General features: G+C 37.8%; 1 protein-coding gene and 1 long non-coding RNA gene across 2 annotated transcripts in view; one reads left to right on the top strand and one right to left on the bottom strand.

The window, feature by feature from the left end:
• Positions 1–879: 879 nt before the first annotated feature.
• LOC148739630 (hemicentin-2-like) overlaps positions 880–17,066 on the bottom strand; it is a 16,752-nt gene continuing 565 nt past the window's right edge. Inside the window, exons 3-5 of the mRNA XM_088749519.1 lie at positions 16,767–16,881; positions 2,188–2,259; positions 880–1,032 (exon numbers count right to left, since the gene is read on the bottom strand). Coding sequence (XP_088605645.1) covers positions 957–1,032; positions 2,188–2,259; positions 16,767–16,881 — 263 coding nt within the window. The 3' untranslated portion in view covers positions 880–956. The remainder of the gene's footprint in view (positions 1,033–2,187; positions 2,260–16,766; positions 16,882–17,066) is intronic.
• On the top strand, positions 8,101–10,593 carry LOC148739631 (uncharacterized). Its single transcript, XR_015997074.1, has 2 exons — positions 8,101–9,253; positions 9,994–10,593. It is a non-coding gene; the product is annotated as an uncharacterized LOC148739631 (long non-coding RNA).

The following is a 17,066-nucleotide window of genomic DNA, read 5'->3' as shown; positions in this document are numbered from 1 at the left end:
CACCGTTATGATTATAAAAGCTGACGTTTCGAGCGTAGCCCTTCGTTGGAGCGAGTGGCTAACGCTCCGACGAAGGGCTAATGCTCGAAACGTCAGCTTTTATAATCGTAACGGTGGCCAACTTACCGTTTCAACTTTGTTGACATATTCAAATTATATCCTAAACTCAATTTTTTGCCCCGAATCATGAGTTACAAAGTTGCAGAAACATTTATTCCGTTCAAATTTAAAACTTCAAGCTTATTAAGAAGGGGTGTGCAAAGGTTTTGTCGTTTGGTGGCTGCTCGAACATATTTCCTAACTAAGCTTGGTAGCGCGAGGAATTTTCATGGGAACATTTTCAAGTCATCCTAAATTTTCGTGATAATCGGCTGTTCTTTCTATTATGGCTTTACTCTTTTGAGACTATAAAACCGCGAGTCAGAGACAGAATTGGACTTGGCTAGACATTTTCATATTAAAATATGCCCTTTAACCTCAGTTCTGTTCGGCTTTCTTAATCCTTTACTGCTCCAGGGTTTATTGCAACTTAGTCGAGACTTAAAAGCGACGACGAGATAACGAAAATTTAGGCCTCTACTGGCCATTCCCCTTCTCTTCCCTGTTTTCTTACCTCAATGCTCCAAAGGAGCTAAGGTTGAAAAGGCTGAAATATATTACTATATCTCAATTATTAGAGATTGATTTGATTTAAGTAAGGTAAATTGTTAACTGCATTCCCCCTGCATGTAAAATGAATACATGTTAGCTTACCCTAATAGAGAGCTGAAGGGTCTATTAAGACTGATGTAGGAATAAGTAATCGGCATGAATTTGTTACTTTGGCGAGAAAGTTTAATTATTGTAAAGCCTTATTGTTACAACCTCCTTGAAATGATGTATTTTTTTCTCCTCTTCTCTTTATTTTACAAAGTCCGTGGGATTAAAACTGGGAAGAATAGTCTGTCCAATTTGACTTACAGGTCTATTAGTTTGATATTTTTATTGAACATGTCTTTTGGCAAGTCCTCCAGCAGGTTGTTATGCAAGTACCTGTTAACAATTGACGGTAGTTAGTGTGAGTAACAATTATTCAGCTGCTATATCGATCCAAACACATTTTCAATTAGTGGTTAGAAGTGTTTTGAGTAAGAACCAATCAAATCCGTTTCGTAATATCGCTCTTCGTTCTTCATCCAACCATAATTTATCCAAATACCTCCTTCTCATGAGGGATCCCCGTGAATTTCCTTGATTCGCTTTTTACTAATTACGACTAATGTGTTTTAAGGCTGCCTAGGAAAAGGATAATTTCCTATGATCACTGCAGAATAAAACAGCCTCAAATAGTATTCCATTTCCAACTACTTTAGATCCACAGCAATATCTGAGCTCTAAGCTGATAACGTTTCACATGAACATCATTAATACCGTTCAAGACCAATCGTAGCTGCAACTAAAATTGACTCCAGCATGAATGCCACTATCGCGAACACAGAACTTTGTCTTACAAGGGATCTTACTTGTAGGGTTAATAATAAATCGCGACATATGGAACAGCTCTATAAAAATGTAAACGGAACATTTCTGGACTCAAAACCGAGTGCTTCCATTTTTCTTTACAGCATTTTCTTACATTTGTCTATCCGAGGTCTTGGACGATAATGGTTTCATTAAAACTTGGTTGATCATCCACTGACATCTCGCAGAGCGGTTATTTCATATAGTTGTTTATTTTATGTGCGCATGGATGTTCTCTACTTCGTCTTTGCCTATATGAGGTTGCATTTTATCCTTTCTTGCCTTTTGAAAATCCTACAACAGTCGAATTCCGATAACTCGAACCTTTAAGCAAAATTGAAAAAAGCTTCGAGTTATCAGAAGTTGAAGTTATAGGAAGTTGAAACAAAGGACCAAAATGTTTTTCTATTCGTACAGTAAGCGCCAAAAATTTGTTCTAAGAAGGACACTAAGCTAAAAATCCGCAGCTACTGTATGTAAAACCACCGAAGAAGATGTTTTATAATATCTCCATTTCGCAATTTACAATCCTATAAGGGCACCGGAACACGCATGATATCCAGCGATATTTCACTGAAGCGTCTATGGAAAATACTTAAAAAAATCGCTGCTCTGATCTGCTGATATTTCCTACTCTGGATGGATTTGATGCGTACTCTACTTGAAAGCGGTAGGCTCCAAACTTACAAGTAGAGCAGCCGGTTGTTGTTACTGAAAGTGCCTGATGGTAATTTTTTCAACTGATTGTTTTGCAACCACCTACCAAAGATAATTAAGAAAGATGTTAATGAACCTGTATTCTTAAATAGAGTAAAGAAAACTGTTATTCTCGAATATTCTTTAGCTGTTCATATTCTACACAAGTTCCTAAAACATACCCTCTAACAAATTTCTTTCGTTTATATTCCGATGTTTCCTTTTCGGTGTTCCATGTTAACGCTTGAAAACGATTAATGGGCTGCCCAATAATACATGTAAAGGGTAAAATTGTATTCGGTCTTGTAGTGTAGTCCTCATTATAGGGGATCCTTTTTGTAAACCATATTTTATATGAAAAAGTCATTTCAATAAAGATTACTATTATTATAACGACATCGATTGTCGAGGAGGTTGAGGGTCGGTTACTGACAAAGGCTAAGGGTAGGCCCATCGAGATAATAACACAAAATGTCTATATTTTTATAAAAAAAATTATATATTGAGCAGGTGCAAATTAAAACGCTATGTTCAGGTTGATATTTACACATATATTCATAATATGAAATCGATAGGCTGTTTAAAATAATTTGTTTAGGACTTCAAGAGAGATGAACAAATGAGAACCGGCAGGTTAGTCTTCTGATCAGGTGTTATGAAGCAAAACTTGCTTCCTTTATGGTCAGTAATAATTATTCTAAGGTTTTGAACTCTTTAGCGGTGGATGGGCAAGGACAAAAGAAGATAATGGAATATTATTTTTATCTTAGTGAGAAACAATGTCAAAAGAAGTTGTCCACAATGGAATGAAGCGATTGTGTTGAATGAAGCTGATGCTATATTCTATTTCAAAGTATTTGAAATGTTATTCCTTACATATAACTTTCTTCAAACCTATAACTGATGGCATACAACCCCAAAACATCTGCATCAAATTCCCCCAAGCTCAAATTGGAACAACTTTCTAATTTTAGAAATTTCTTGCTAACCCTTACAAATTTAAAAATAAACTTTTTAAAAAGAAACCTTAGAAATGGACGTATTGCATGCTATTTTTCATTTATGTGTGGTCACTCAGTAGATTTCAAGCTGCACGTATCCCAAAGTCTACTTTATCAGAAATATAACCGTTAATGGGTCACCTTCGGTAGATATGACCCTCAACCTCTGTACAAAATATTAAAAAATATCCTGGAAAGTTTTAAAATGTGTACGCTGACGTGATGAGTGTACGCGTACGCGTATTTCAGCAGTAAGCCCTAAAACGTTTTAAACTCATTTGAAATCTAGGGATTGATGAAGATCTTTCTCATTTTAGGAAAAATATACACTATATATATATATATACACTATATATACTTGCGATATACACTAGTGACGATGGATGTATGACTGTTGTCTAACAATATGTCTAGAAACGATAATTTCTTATCAATTTCCCTTTCCATTGTGAAACGAATACTAGGGTGCCTGGTGTTGATATAATCAAAGAACTCGAGCGCGTTCTCCCCGCTATTGAACAAACAAAAGGTGTGATCAACATAGCGTCTGTAGAAGAGAACTTCAGAGAATGAATAGTTATCTAGCCAGCTTTTTCATGATGTCCTATAAAGAGGTTTGCAAGTACTGGAGCAAGTGGGGACCCCGTGGCAACCCCATCCATTTGATCATAAAACACACCCTTAAACAAGAAATCAGTCTCAGCTGTTGCGAAAGTAAAAAGCGTTTTTAGGTCAGCGGCGTTTATCTTAAGACCAGGGTTACCTTGATAAATGTATCTGATCGCCAGATCAATGCATTCATCAAGAGGTATACTAGTGAACAAATTCTCAACATCGAAAGTTACCATGCAATTCCCTGAAGTTGATAACTGGTTGATTTCATGTACAAACGAAAACGTGTCGCGGACGTTGTATTCACGCGGGAGATGTGGCTCTAGAAGATTACGAAGGAACTTAGATAAATTGTAATTGTAGGTATCTATTGAAGATACTATGGGTCCATGACAACTAAGACATTTCCTTTGTCAGGCTTCAGTATTACAATGTCCTTGTTCTTCCTCAAATCCTTTAGTATCCTAAATTTCTTTAAGTCCACTGCAGAGGGTTGGTGTGAAGAAAAGTGCGAATGGGCAAGATGAGAAAGGTCTTCGACGGATGTCTTCTCTTGTTTTGAGCTGAATAATCGCACCATGGTCAGAATTCTACTCGACATAAAGCTAAAGGGAAAACTGGTCGCAATTTTCACATAACCTATGAAATCCTTCGATCTGTATGCCTAACGAGGGGCGTTGTGACTTTGACTAATGAAGCGTACTTCCGACTTGCTTACCGACCTAGGTTTCCCTGGCACAGGCCTCCTAGGCGGACTGAGATCTCAAGGATGTCCCTATCTAACTAATAACACCTGTGCTCTGTTCTCACAGGAATAAGTACTTGAGATATTGCATTTTCCAGTAGCCCTAGTAAAACCTGGATGTCGGCCAGTGTTCCTAGGAAGTAAGCCATTGATGTGAAAGCGGCATAGCATGTATGTGGCCTGTGCGAGATCTGCGAATTGAACTACTCCACTAACCCAATCAGACGCTTTCTCACACGTCAGCTTACACTATGGTTTTCAATGGGATTGCGCGAGCGAGGCCGTATGGGTGGGTCATAGATAAATTCATTTCTTTGAGATATGATTTCTTTAACATGCGCCGTGAAAATACGATCCACCTTTTTAAGCCCAAAAATCAGTCCAGGACATAGACAGTGTTGTCTACATCATGAAGTCACATTCCAACTTAAGTTAGAAATAAAGCTTAAGCTAGCCCCACATTTTAGTCCAGCATTTTTGTCTCGGATCTTTATGGCCCTTGGGATCCAGTTCCCTCGTTGTAGCACAGAAAGAGCTTGGCGTCAATATCAGTTTGAATTGCATCGGTTGAAAGGTCTTGAAATGTGTGGGAAATCATTTCATTTAACAGTAAACCTCGGTATATGTGCTTTAAATTTATCAAAACAGAAGTCGAGTGTATGTTGGTATAGTCCAAGTGTACGGCCCTTATTTTTGCGACTTCTTGTCTCAGGCCATTATAGTGTCTTTGTTTCTTCCAGCTACCGATTTTCTAAGCATTCCAAAAGGTCCTTTTCTGTTCCGTGTCAGCTTATGGATGATTATACCTCTTTTTTGAGGACAGTCTGTCGACTGACAAAGAACTGTCTGGCAAAAGCTTATTCAAAAATGAACTTTCGGTTCAATTTAAAATAATATCGAGCAGGACTCTGAGGAAATTCATTCCAAGTGGGTCCGCTCGGCATGCAGTCGCTATACTTTATCGAGTTCGTGAGAACTCAGATCAACAACAAATTATTTCTACCTCAAACGATCTTTTTTGTGGAAATCTAATCGTGAACAAAACTGCCTTTATTTTGTGTAACTAACGAACGCATGCTCTGCAGAAAATTTAAAGTCAAGCGCAAAATGAAGCAAATCTATTCCCCAAGGAAGACAGATATATATGTAAACCTCTAATGGCCACCGCCCCCTCTCAAGTCGCTCCCTTTCTCCACTTCGATGCACGAAAGCAAATTAATTAGGGTTAGAAGTGTTTGAATAGATTAATATATATGCGAGCTACGTAATAAATCTCAATATTGGTCCGATTTTATTAAAGTAGGTAATTACCGCACAATTGTTAACTACATTCCCCTTACTTGTTAGATAAATTAAAAGCTTAGCCTTTTGCATCGGTGGATGCCAGATCTTCTAAGACTGATATATCAAAAATGTTACATTTTGCCACTTTTTTCACTGTCTAATCATTGTAATACTTTAACTGACACAGCTACCCCATATATTCCCTGGTTATCCCTTCTTGTCCCCCCCTTGCAATGCCATTATGATTAGATTTAAGAAACATTTTCTTTTAACGTTTGACTTACAGCTGTACTAGGTTGATATTGTTACTGAATATGTTATTCGGCAAGTACTCCAAATGATTGTGGTCCAAGCGCCTGTCAACAAATGAATCAATTAAGTACTTTTAAGTGGCTAAATATGTTTTGGGAAAGAACCAAGGATACTAAAAAATCATGAAATTTCTATTTTCGGGCGCATCTGTCAGTTCCATAAATATTGTTTAAAACATTCACCATAAGCCATTGGTCAATCAACTCAAAGAAATCGGTGTCGTTCTGGATTTACTAACATAATGTTTGTTTAAAAAAAAATTGTGCTTGTTCATCACAGCGGAGCATCCTGCTTTATGAGAAGAGCAGAAACCAGACAACCTTATAACGTGATGAAGAAAAGCAGTATGCTGTGGTAACGTCATGATTCACATCATTAGTGACCATATCGTGAGACAAGAGCAATACTTTGTCATTATAATGTTTGTACTTTCCAGGATAGCTTTTTCCTAACCATGATTATTACCAAATGCGACCTTGGCTCTTTTTCGAAAGAAGTGAAATTCTATCGAAAAGTATGTACCTTTACTCATCTATGGCTAGAATATTGTCGTGTGAGAAATAAAACTGTCAGTTAGTTTCTCGGGAAAAATAATCTCAGTGAGAGATGGTAATAGCACTCGAAATTAGTTTTCACCCTAGCACACGACCGTGAAAAAATCCTCGTTATATTCCCGACTATTTAAAAACTTATATGATTTTGTAAATATATTATCAGCTGAGAGCTGGGGTTTACTCCAAGCAAATCTGTCAACTAAAAATGCCCTGTTCAATGCTAGTAAGATACGGATTGCTCATACGACCTTTCTCAATACAACAAAATATCTTAGACTAATCCCAAACCGCTGGCAAAACTCGTCATTTAGAAAAAAAAGCAAACAACCAAAAACTAAATATTTGCACCTCAGCTCCCGACAGATGTCCGGAGGACTGCTGGGTGGTGATGGCATTACAAGGGCCCTGGAAGGGCGCCTTCAGTGCCTTGTATTGCAATTTCAGGAAAAAATTTTCGTTTTTTCGTTAAAACGGTGTGGGGAAAATAACTCAATATGCCATTCCAACGTTTGATAATGCCAAAAGCTTGCTCCAGCGGTTTTTTGTCGTTAACTCCGATATATGTATTTATTACATCCATTTTGAAAGCACTGGTGGTCCCTGTAATCTGATTGGCTCTTATTGGCGCGATTTATTCCCAAATCGCACCATTTTTCCTCTAAATCGCATAATTTTACGCTTTACTGAGTTTTTGACGCATGATGTCAAAGTCTTTCTGTTTTGCATACAAAATAAGATGTAAACGCGTTTCCGGTTCCACTTTTTATTTAAAAACCGGCTAAGTACTGCATCAGTAAAATATTTGAATTGACCAAGTCCTGTATTTGGGCGATTTCAAAATGGATGTAATAAAGTGGTAATTGAACCTCGTGTAGTGCAATTTTGGTCTGAAATCATACTTGTAATTTCAAATTGAACTCGCGCTGCGCGCTCGTTCGATTTTGAAATCACGCGTATGATTTCAGCCTAAATTGCACTCCACTCAGTTCAATTACCATTATATATGAGCCTTTCTTTGTTTTACTGGGTTTTCTTTTCCAACAGACCGGTCAGTTTTTATTATTCTTTTTTTTTTTTTCAAGGAAACTTCATGGAAAAGCATTTAAATGCGAAATTTAGGACTGTAGTGATTGAGAAAGTGGCAAATCAAAGAAACTAGAAAAGGTCTGTGGAAAATTTTAAAGTCGCTGTAAAATTGCTGCTCAGATCTGATGATATTATCGCTGAGGTGGGATGAATTTAATGACGTTTACTTAATGGGTAGCGGCTTCCAAAATTTACAAGTCAGTCAGCTGAGTATTGTTATAAAATATTTCCGATGGTAATTTCCTCTGCTGGTTGTTTGTACAAAACTACCAGAAATAATTCAAAGTGGTGTTAACAACATTGTTTTCGTGACATGACGAGCTTTGCGCACCAAAAAAATTTATGCAAATTAGGCTAAGCCGGATTTGAGTTCCGCCTGGCAATTATTAACTGTAAGAGAAGATCTCAGTTCGCGCCCACAGCACGTTCAAGGTGTTGCGGATGAAGTTTCTGTAATTACTTTTTGGCACTTTTCGGCGTCAAAATTGCATAGTTTGGGTAACCCAAAACCCTTAAGCTGACCTTCCTTGTCATAACACGAATGTTTTCCAGAAAGGGACACGCGGTAATGTCGCTGTCACTCGTGTGCCGGCATTTTTCCAGGTAAAACCCTCGCGTGGAATCAACTCATGTTTAATTTAACGCTCCTTTTAAGCGCACAATGTAAGCCAAAGCAATTTTATAGTTAAACGTAAAGATCAGAATATTTTCTTCTAAGGATGATAAATGATCGACGCTGAAGTAAATTATACGTTGAAGAAAATGCAAAACGGCATAACATGTAAAAGAGGAAATTTGGAAAAATACGAAGTTACGGAAACCATGAAAATCCTCGATTTTTAAGAAAGGAAATTTTTATAATTCCAAGCTAAGTAAGCTTTTCTAGTGTTTCATTTTTTAAGGCTTTGTGTAGAGCGGGGCCTTTGTTTAATAAACCGTAAAACTTAGTGACAAGTCGAAAGGGCTCGCTCTTGGTTATGATACCATAGAGTAGAGGGACACCACGGTGATCTTCCAGGTGTTTGATCATCGTCGCCGCTCGTGGTGTACTTCGCTACTTAGGTGTACGAGATCAACGTTCTTCCTCTCTTTAATTCTGACAGCTGTGTGAAAGACCTGATCCTTACAATGAAAAACGGTCGATTGTGCTTTTTCAGTGGCGGCTTTAACGCTCGTCCATATTCAGCGCTTATCCTAGACATGCATGGCATCTCTAGCTATCTACAAGACACGCTGCGATGTATTATTCGTCCATGTTCAACACAACAACTGCGCTAGTGAGATAGAGAATCGAAAGATCACATTGTTGCGCTCGAAGAAGTGCGCTAAGTTTGCCAAGTTCTACAATGGACAACAGATCGTACGGCCTCCCGCAAGAATAAGGACAAGGTCTATCAGTTACAAGCAATGGATAAGTGGAATTGTAAAAAGTTTTCATTCGTCCGTGCATCGAAAGGCCGATGGTATGTAATTTTGCTCTTTTCCGTTCTTCACACACTCGAATAGCTGTTAAAATTAAATTTAATCGCGGGTTGTGCAGTCAAAATATAACGTCGCCCAACATGGTTTTAGTTAAACAAGTGTCTTCTGAGGCGCTTCCACCAAAATAATTTAGAAGGGAACAACAGCGCTAACCGATTTAATATCTTCTCAAGAACATGTCAAAGTCTATTAAAACGCAGAAATTAAAAATAGTAAGAATTGGTGGTTCATGTTAAAAATCATTAAAGAACAGTTCTCAGTTTGGCTCGATAGTGCTGTCACTTTGCACTAGTTGTTCATAGTGACTTACTCATTACTTTCAGTATTTGTTCGAGCTTTTCTTCGACGAAAAAGGGGACATACAAGAAATCGCAATTCACCTCTAAAACAAAAATAATAAGCTCTCCCAATTGGACACCAGATATGACTGCGTAGTAATAATTGCGTAGTACGCGAAGTTGCAGTGTGACAAAAATGAGTGAGGAAAATAATTCTAAGTGCTGTACAGCACGGTTTTTAACATAGATAAATGACCTGCTTGTCTTAGATATTTATGATAATATAGGAAGGTCCCCAAGGAATACTAATAACCCGGCGTGTAATTTTGTGATTGACAAAACCTGATAACTCAGGTTTATGTTTGAAAGGGCAAATCATTTAGTACATTTCACTCCAGAAGTAAATAATCTCTTAACTTTCGTAATTATTATTTTGGTTTCAGGCAAATGGTGTCGAGTTGAAAGATACTAAGTTCCTGAAACATACATCCAAGCTTTGTTAGCAGGCATGCCGAATGCTTTTAGAAACGTGCGAGGGTAAAAATACATTTGCGGCCCCCTGTATGGAGAGAAAAATCCAAAGTTTTTTATTACAGGGATGGTAGAGTGAATGATGCTATTTCTGGTCTGAGTCATCAAAGTTCTGTACCATTAGAGTTAAGAAAAGCTATCGGGGGAATATGGAGGTTGCTGCAAGTAGTAGCTGTTAAACTCTCAACAAGCTTTACAGGCGGCTAATTAAAGAGCATGGGGCAAGAAATCAAGCACGATTCTCACCCAGTAAACTAAAATGGTTGTTGGAAACTGAGATGGACGAGCAACCAGCGAATTTGAAGTAATCTGGTGGCCTGATCTTTTCTCAGGCACTAAAAATGGGAAACTGACCTTGCGATTTTATGTTCCTAAAGTGATACTTTGATTTCAATGATGTGTACTACACAGTCTAGTTGACTTGTTCGTCATGTTTCCATAAATTTAGTAGCTGTTTCTTGGCAGTTTTTGTAAGTTTGTTTTAAAAAACGATAAAATGTGTTTTGCATTTAGAGGAACAAACTTGTCTGTAGAAGGCTAAGATTAAACCCTGAATACAGCAAAATGACCCTGTAATATTAATGCAATTCATGTCTAGCTGGGCGCACTATACTCTGATGCCCTTCATTCTGTTGTAACCAAATTCAGAGGAAAAAAAAACACCTGGAGAAACTCTTAGAGGGATAATATCTGTGGACTTTCACCATTTCTATGGTCATCAGGAATGACAGAATAAAGCAGTAACTGTTCACAAAGTCTTAATTCACTTAACTGAAAGAATAATGAGTTGGAGGGAACTATAGATCATTTTTTTCCAAGCATCTCTAATAATTCATGATGGAAATAATAATAACAATGATAACAATAATGATAATAATAATAATAATAATGATAAAAATATTTACAATAGTTAGAGAAATAATGTTCATTATCCTGATGGTTATAATTCCTATGACTACTTCCATTAATCTAATCATTATTTTTATCATTCATATTACTATCATGATTATTTCAATGTTTATCTATGAACAAAATAGTGTTATTGTTAGTCTAGCTGAATGAGTATCCAAGTGATTGAAACTGGGGCAAAAACAAATTAAGAAAAGACAGAAAAACCCCAAAAACTGTTCAGGACTGCAATTCTTGAGTTGGCTCATTGTGAAAGGTTTTGGGACTTCATTAAGCTAGTGCTGTTTGTAGTGGGCCCTGTGTCAAAGAGAGAAGAGTAGCAGCTGAATTAATAATAATAATACTACTAAGGACAATGATAGCATTGATTGACCAAAATCACCCTATGACTAATAACAGATGATACATGACAAACAGCATAAGCAACACACTTTTCAAAACAAAAAGAGCAAGCTAAAATTGCCATCAGATAAAAATAACTGTCCATAAAAGACTGACAGCATAGAGCTGAAAAAATAATAGGGACTGGTTCTGCCATCAGATAACAACAGTCCATAGACTGACCACCCAAGAGAAACAGAACAAATCGGTGGTTCTGCCATCAGATAACAACAGCCCATAATGGACTGACTACCCAAGAGAAACAGATCCACCTGTTAGTTCTGCCATCAGATAACAACAGTCCATGGACTAACTACCCAAGAGAAACAGAACTAGGCAGGTGGTTTTGAATCAGAAAACAACTATTTAAGACCTCTGTACAATGTGTCTTAGAAAATCTTCTGCATTCTAACAATCTATTGAAAAGACAAACTATCAGAAACACTTGAATTTCTATTTGGGGGAAGGGGGGAGGAATTAAATGAAAATCTACTTGCCTCAGCATGCCATCCTCATTGAGCAGCCTATTTCAATTTGAAAATGATGATCACAATCATAAAGATAGTGATAATGATAACAATAACAAATCATTATTATTATCATTTATATTACTATTATGATTATTTCAATGTTTATCTATAAACAAAATGGTGTTATTGTTAGTCTAGCTGAATGAGTCTCCAAGTAATTGAAACTGAGACAAAATAATCTCAAGAAAAGCCAGGAAAACCCCAAAAACTGTTCAGGACTGCAATTCTTGAGTTGGCTCATTGTGAAAGGTCTTGGGACTTCATTAAGCTAGTGCTGTCTGTAGTGGGCCCTGTGGCAAAGAGAGAAGAGTAGCAGCTGAATTAACAATTATAATAATAATGAAGACAATGATAGCATTGATTGACCAAAGTGCCTCCGACTAATAACAGATGATACGTGACAAACAGCATAAGCAAAACATTTTTCAAAACAAAAAGAGCAAGCTAAAACTGCCATCAGATAAAAATAACTGTCCATAAAACACTGACTGTATAGAGCTGAAAAAATAGGGACTGGTTCTGCCATCAGATAACAACAGTCCATAGACTGACTACCCAAGAGAAACAGAACAGATTGGTGGCTCTGCCATCAGATAACAACAGCCCATAATGGACTGACTACCCAAGAGAAACAGATCCACCTGTTAGTTCTGCCATCAGATAACAACAGTCCATGGACTAACTACCCAAGAGAAACAGAACTAGGCAGGTGGTTTTGAATCAGAAAACAACTACTTAAGACAAGCCCTCTGTACAATGTGTCTTAGAAAATCTTCTGCATTCTAACAATCTATTGAAGAGAAAAACTATCAGAAACACTTGAATTTCTACTTGGGGGGAGGGGGGTAAATAAATGAAAATCTACTTGCCTCAGCATGCCATCCTCATTGAGCAGCCTATTTCATTTTGAAAATGATTCAATAACAATCATAAAGATAATGATAACAATAACAAAATCATTAATAATAACGATAATTATAATAATCATAACAATAACTACAATGACAAAGTCCGTGTTAGTCTGGCCTCTACCTTGCAAAAAATACAGCCCACCAACTGAAGCTGAATTCTTTAAAGGCATTGTATTGCAATTGGTCATTGAGGCACTCAAGCCACCTCACCACGACAAGGTACGAACATTGAGGTGGAAAAAAGGGGCTGTAAAATTGACTCCATGCTGATTCGAGATGAGAAATCTGTGTTCGAAGCTTCTTCAGTTCCCCTCCAAGGGAATTTACTCTAGCTGATCTTTCGGTAAGTTAGGAAGCGAGCTCTTCGGAGTCGTGACTGAGTTTGGCGCCAAAACATAAATTTTTCGCGCCTTCGGGCTCAAAGTCTAGCGTGGCGGAGTTCACCAGATTTACGATAGTCATAAATCCCGCAGATTTAATAAGTTCGTCGGGGATTGTTTATTACGAAGAAGATAGACCAGCTATTAGACAGAACGTGAACACAACGTGAACGACGTCGGGAATCCTGGCTAACCCCACTACTCTGAACGATGAGTTGGCCGGCTGAAGTTCCCGTGTCGCCACACTTTGGATTTCGTCGGGAAATATCTTAAATACATCGCATATGAAATATTTACGCAAAGGAACGTCACATACCTCTTTCAAAAGTAGATACCAATGCTTGCAAGGGTCAAGTGTGGCACTTGTAATCCTGCAAAGACTCTGCGTGGTTAAGTTAGCCGGTGGAAAGCCGCACGTCGAAAATCCGACTGCCTCTATGACTTCATTTCGAATGGTTTCGAAATCGAAAACATGATGCTTTTCGACATTTCGACATGAAAAATCTAGTCGAGGTTTAATATTATAATATTGGTAAGAATTTAACCAGGATACGAGGCCAAGTCGTGCGACCGCCACAGGTTTTGTGCCAAAACAATAACATCGTGTACTACGATCGCAAAGCGTGAACACTGATCGATCCACCAAGTGACGCAATACTGGAAATTCGATACGGTTGTTATTAAGGTCGTACGGCACATGAAAATTGCGATATCTTTTGTTACTGTTTTATGGCAAACCAAGCGAAAGAATCATACCTAAATAATCGAAAGAAAGGCTTTTCGAATACGGCGCCTCGCCGGTATTGCCTCTTCTGTGAAAAGGAAGGATCTTTGAAAGGCTACGTGATTAAAAATGTCGTTATAAGGAAACAGGCAGAAACAGAGAAAACGCAGTATTTTATGACCATTACACGCACAACAAACTTCATTTCATTTCATGATTTTGATTTTCATCGCCAACAGATGACCCCGCGTTAACTCGCACGCAATCGCGTATCTCTCGTGGATTCGTGGGCGCTAATCTGTATAATTACATTGTGGTGTAATTAATGTGATGACATCCACCCAACGCCTTCTTCCCCAAACCTCGGCATCAGTTTACGATGCCTGCTGAGAATTTTTTTCTTGAGCAAAGCTCGTCATGTCAGTTCAAGAAATTTGTGTGCTCAAATCATTGCACTTTCTCTCATGTTCTGATGTGAGGATATAAAGTATACCGGCTAACAAATTAACATTTTTTAAGAATATACGTTTTCTTTTCGATCTATAAAAAAAGGCCCGTCGTAGACAAAGTAGGATTACCATGCAGCTATAATCACATCGTCATTTTGTGCACGGTCCTCATTATAGGAAAGGCCATACTGATTGAAGGGAAGGAGAGAGGGTCAGTTATCAAGAAAGTTGCTAAAGGAAAATGTTTGGAATACTTGCACACAATCTCTGTATAGTTTGGTCTGAGATTTTAAACAGTGGGTTCATTCGCAACGGTACAAATATTAAAGGCAAAAAGATACGCCAGGGTGCCTTAGGACTATCCTCACCCGGATGATCAAACTACACGATCACACATCAGTTAACGTCACCGACAGTGACTGAAGTAATCCATTCAGTTATATTTAAGGTGTTCATGTAAAGGTTAGGGGGAGCTAATCATGATTTTTGGGAGCTAAAAGGCTCGGCATTGCTTTCGTAGATTTCTTGGAGAGGAGTCCTTTAGTTCACTGCTACCCACATTTCTATCAAAAATCATAACAAAAGTGGCGACTACGGATTTTGTCGTTAACATGCAGATCGATAAAAAAAGAGTCTCGGCTTACAGAAATTTCAGCTGGGTATAGTTACTGAAGATGCCTTGGGGCAAGTCCCTCAGATTGTTGTTGGTTAAGAACCTATTAAGGAATTGTTAGAAACGTGTAAATTACATGAGAAAGCAGAAAACAGCTAATCGATAACCATAAAGTCATTGTCAAAACGTCCATGAAACCTTAATGTAAAGTGTCTTGTTCCTAGCCTGTACTGCACTTAGGTACTAAAGGAAGATTAACGGCTGGAAAAAGCATGATTTTGATGACGAACACGTGGTGTTTGACCGTGTCTTGGATCATAGGTTACTCTCTTTAGCCATTACCTCCAGATCTTTTTCCACTTTCTGATACATATGGTAAGAGCAGCACTATTAAGCGTGCACAGGTCAAGTCGGAGGAACTTTTGCTCTTCTATTTGACTTGTATTAGGCCTGTCACTGAATATGCATGCCCTGTTTATCATCATAGCCTCCCGCAATACCTTTCAGTAGATCTTGAGAGATGTCAAAGGCGAGCTTTACGTATTATCTATCCAGATTGTTCGTACAATGAGGCGCTTCTTTTGACTGGTCTAGTTCCCTTACACAACCGCCGCGAGTTCTTATGTGATAAGCTTTTTAATTCCATCCTGTCTAATCCCTCGCACAAGCTCTATAGCTTACTACCTCCCAAGAATGAGTGCGAAGTCAATTTAAGGAGTCAGCACTCTTTTACTACACGGCGCCTCCACACCACTCGTACTCGAAATAGTTTTATCCATCACTATGTCCATAAAGCAATGATGTAATATTGTTTTTCTCTTAATTATATATTTTTGTCTTTTTAATTAGTTCTTCTTAGCCATGTATTTTTTGTAGTATATATTTTATTGTAAATCAAACGTAATTCAGCCTGTGGCTGCAAGGTTTTTGATAATAAACTATCTATCTATCTATCTATCTAGCTATTGACTTATGTAGTGCTTCTCATGAATGGCTTTCCTTTACTTCCTTTGCTATTGAATAGTTGTATTATAGTTCAAATTTAGCTGATCGACGAACATATTCCTCGTCAGTCGTCTTCACACAAAGAATGCTGTGTATCCCAGGCCTCAAGATAGTTACATCAATTACTAGTCAATTATTAAACTAGTGAAATCTTAAAAAGCAGCGTCGGCAGAGAAACTTGACTAGACTAGAAGAGCTGATGTTTGTCACTTTTATCTTAGTGAAGTACTATAGACGTAATACAGACAATATAGACGTTTTCAAATTAGTGTGTTACAACCTTTGCTCAGTTCAAATTGAGAGTTAGAACTTAAGTAAATTTTAGATTCCTAGTTAGCGAGGTTTAACAGCTTTTTGCACTCTTTCTTTGACCCACGCATGAAAATCCTTCATTCTCTGTTTTGTTATTAAACTACACGCTAGCAGTTAGATCTGCACTGTTTCTTAGGACAAGCGTGTTACTATTTCTTGGAGAGGATCAAGTCAAGTGACTAAATACCACATGTAAGCCCTATTTTTGAGCCAGCCCCTCTGAAATTTTTTCAAGATCACACCCGCTCTAGTAGATCTTAGAAGAATCCTGTGTGAAACATCCTGCATATCAATAACCCTCACGAATCGACTGTTCTTAATCGTAAATCATATATTATCTAGGGGTCATCTTGATTGACTTGAGGCCTACAATAGCATGAAAGGGATTCCATTTGGAAAAAGGCTTTTTGTGGGGAAGTAGTCCCGAGATCAATCATTTCTTGGTGTTGATAACTTTTAAATCGTACTCACAATTTTGCCATGGCAAGTGGAAATTTCCATGGAACTGAATTCAGTTGTTTTCCACTACAATCCACACCCATGAAAGTTTGCTGAAAGACGTCACATTCGCACGGGTCTGGGCACTCTATAATAAGATAAAAAACATGTAGAGATGATTTGATTGGCACATCAAAGGCTTCAAATTTGAAAGGATTTAGTCACTTGTTTTGGAAACGAAGAACACTTCATTTAAAATAAACATATAGGTAAAATCGCAGTTACTAAAGTTACGCTCGAACACTTCAGTGTAACAGTGTAATTTACCCATAC

The sequence above is a fragment of the Stylophora pistillata genome, chromosome 2 (assembly GCF_964205215.1).
Source record: "Stylophora pistillata chromosome 2, jaStyPist1.2, whole genome shotgun sequence".
NCBI classification, from domain to species: domain Eukaryota; kingdom Metazoa; phylum Cnidaria; class Anthozoa; order Scleractinia; family Pocilloporidae; genus Stylophora; species Stylophora pistillata.
The sequence above is the reverse complement of the archived record's forward strand: the minus strand, read 5'-3'. Positions and strand labels throughout refer to the sequence as shown.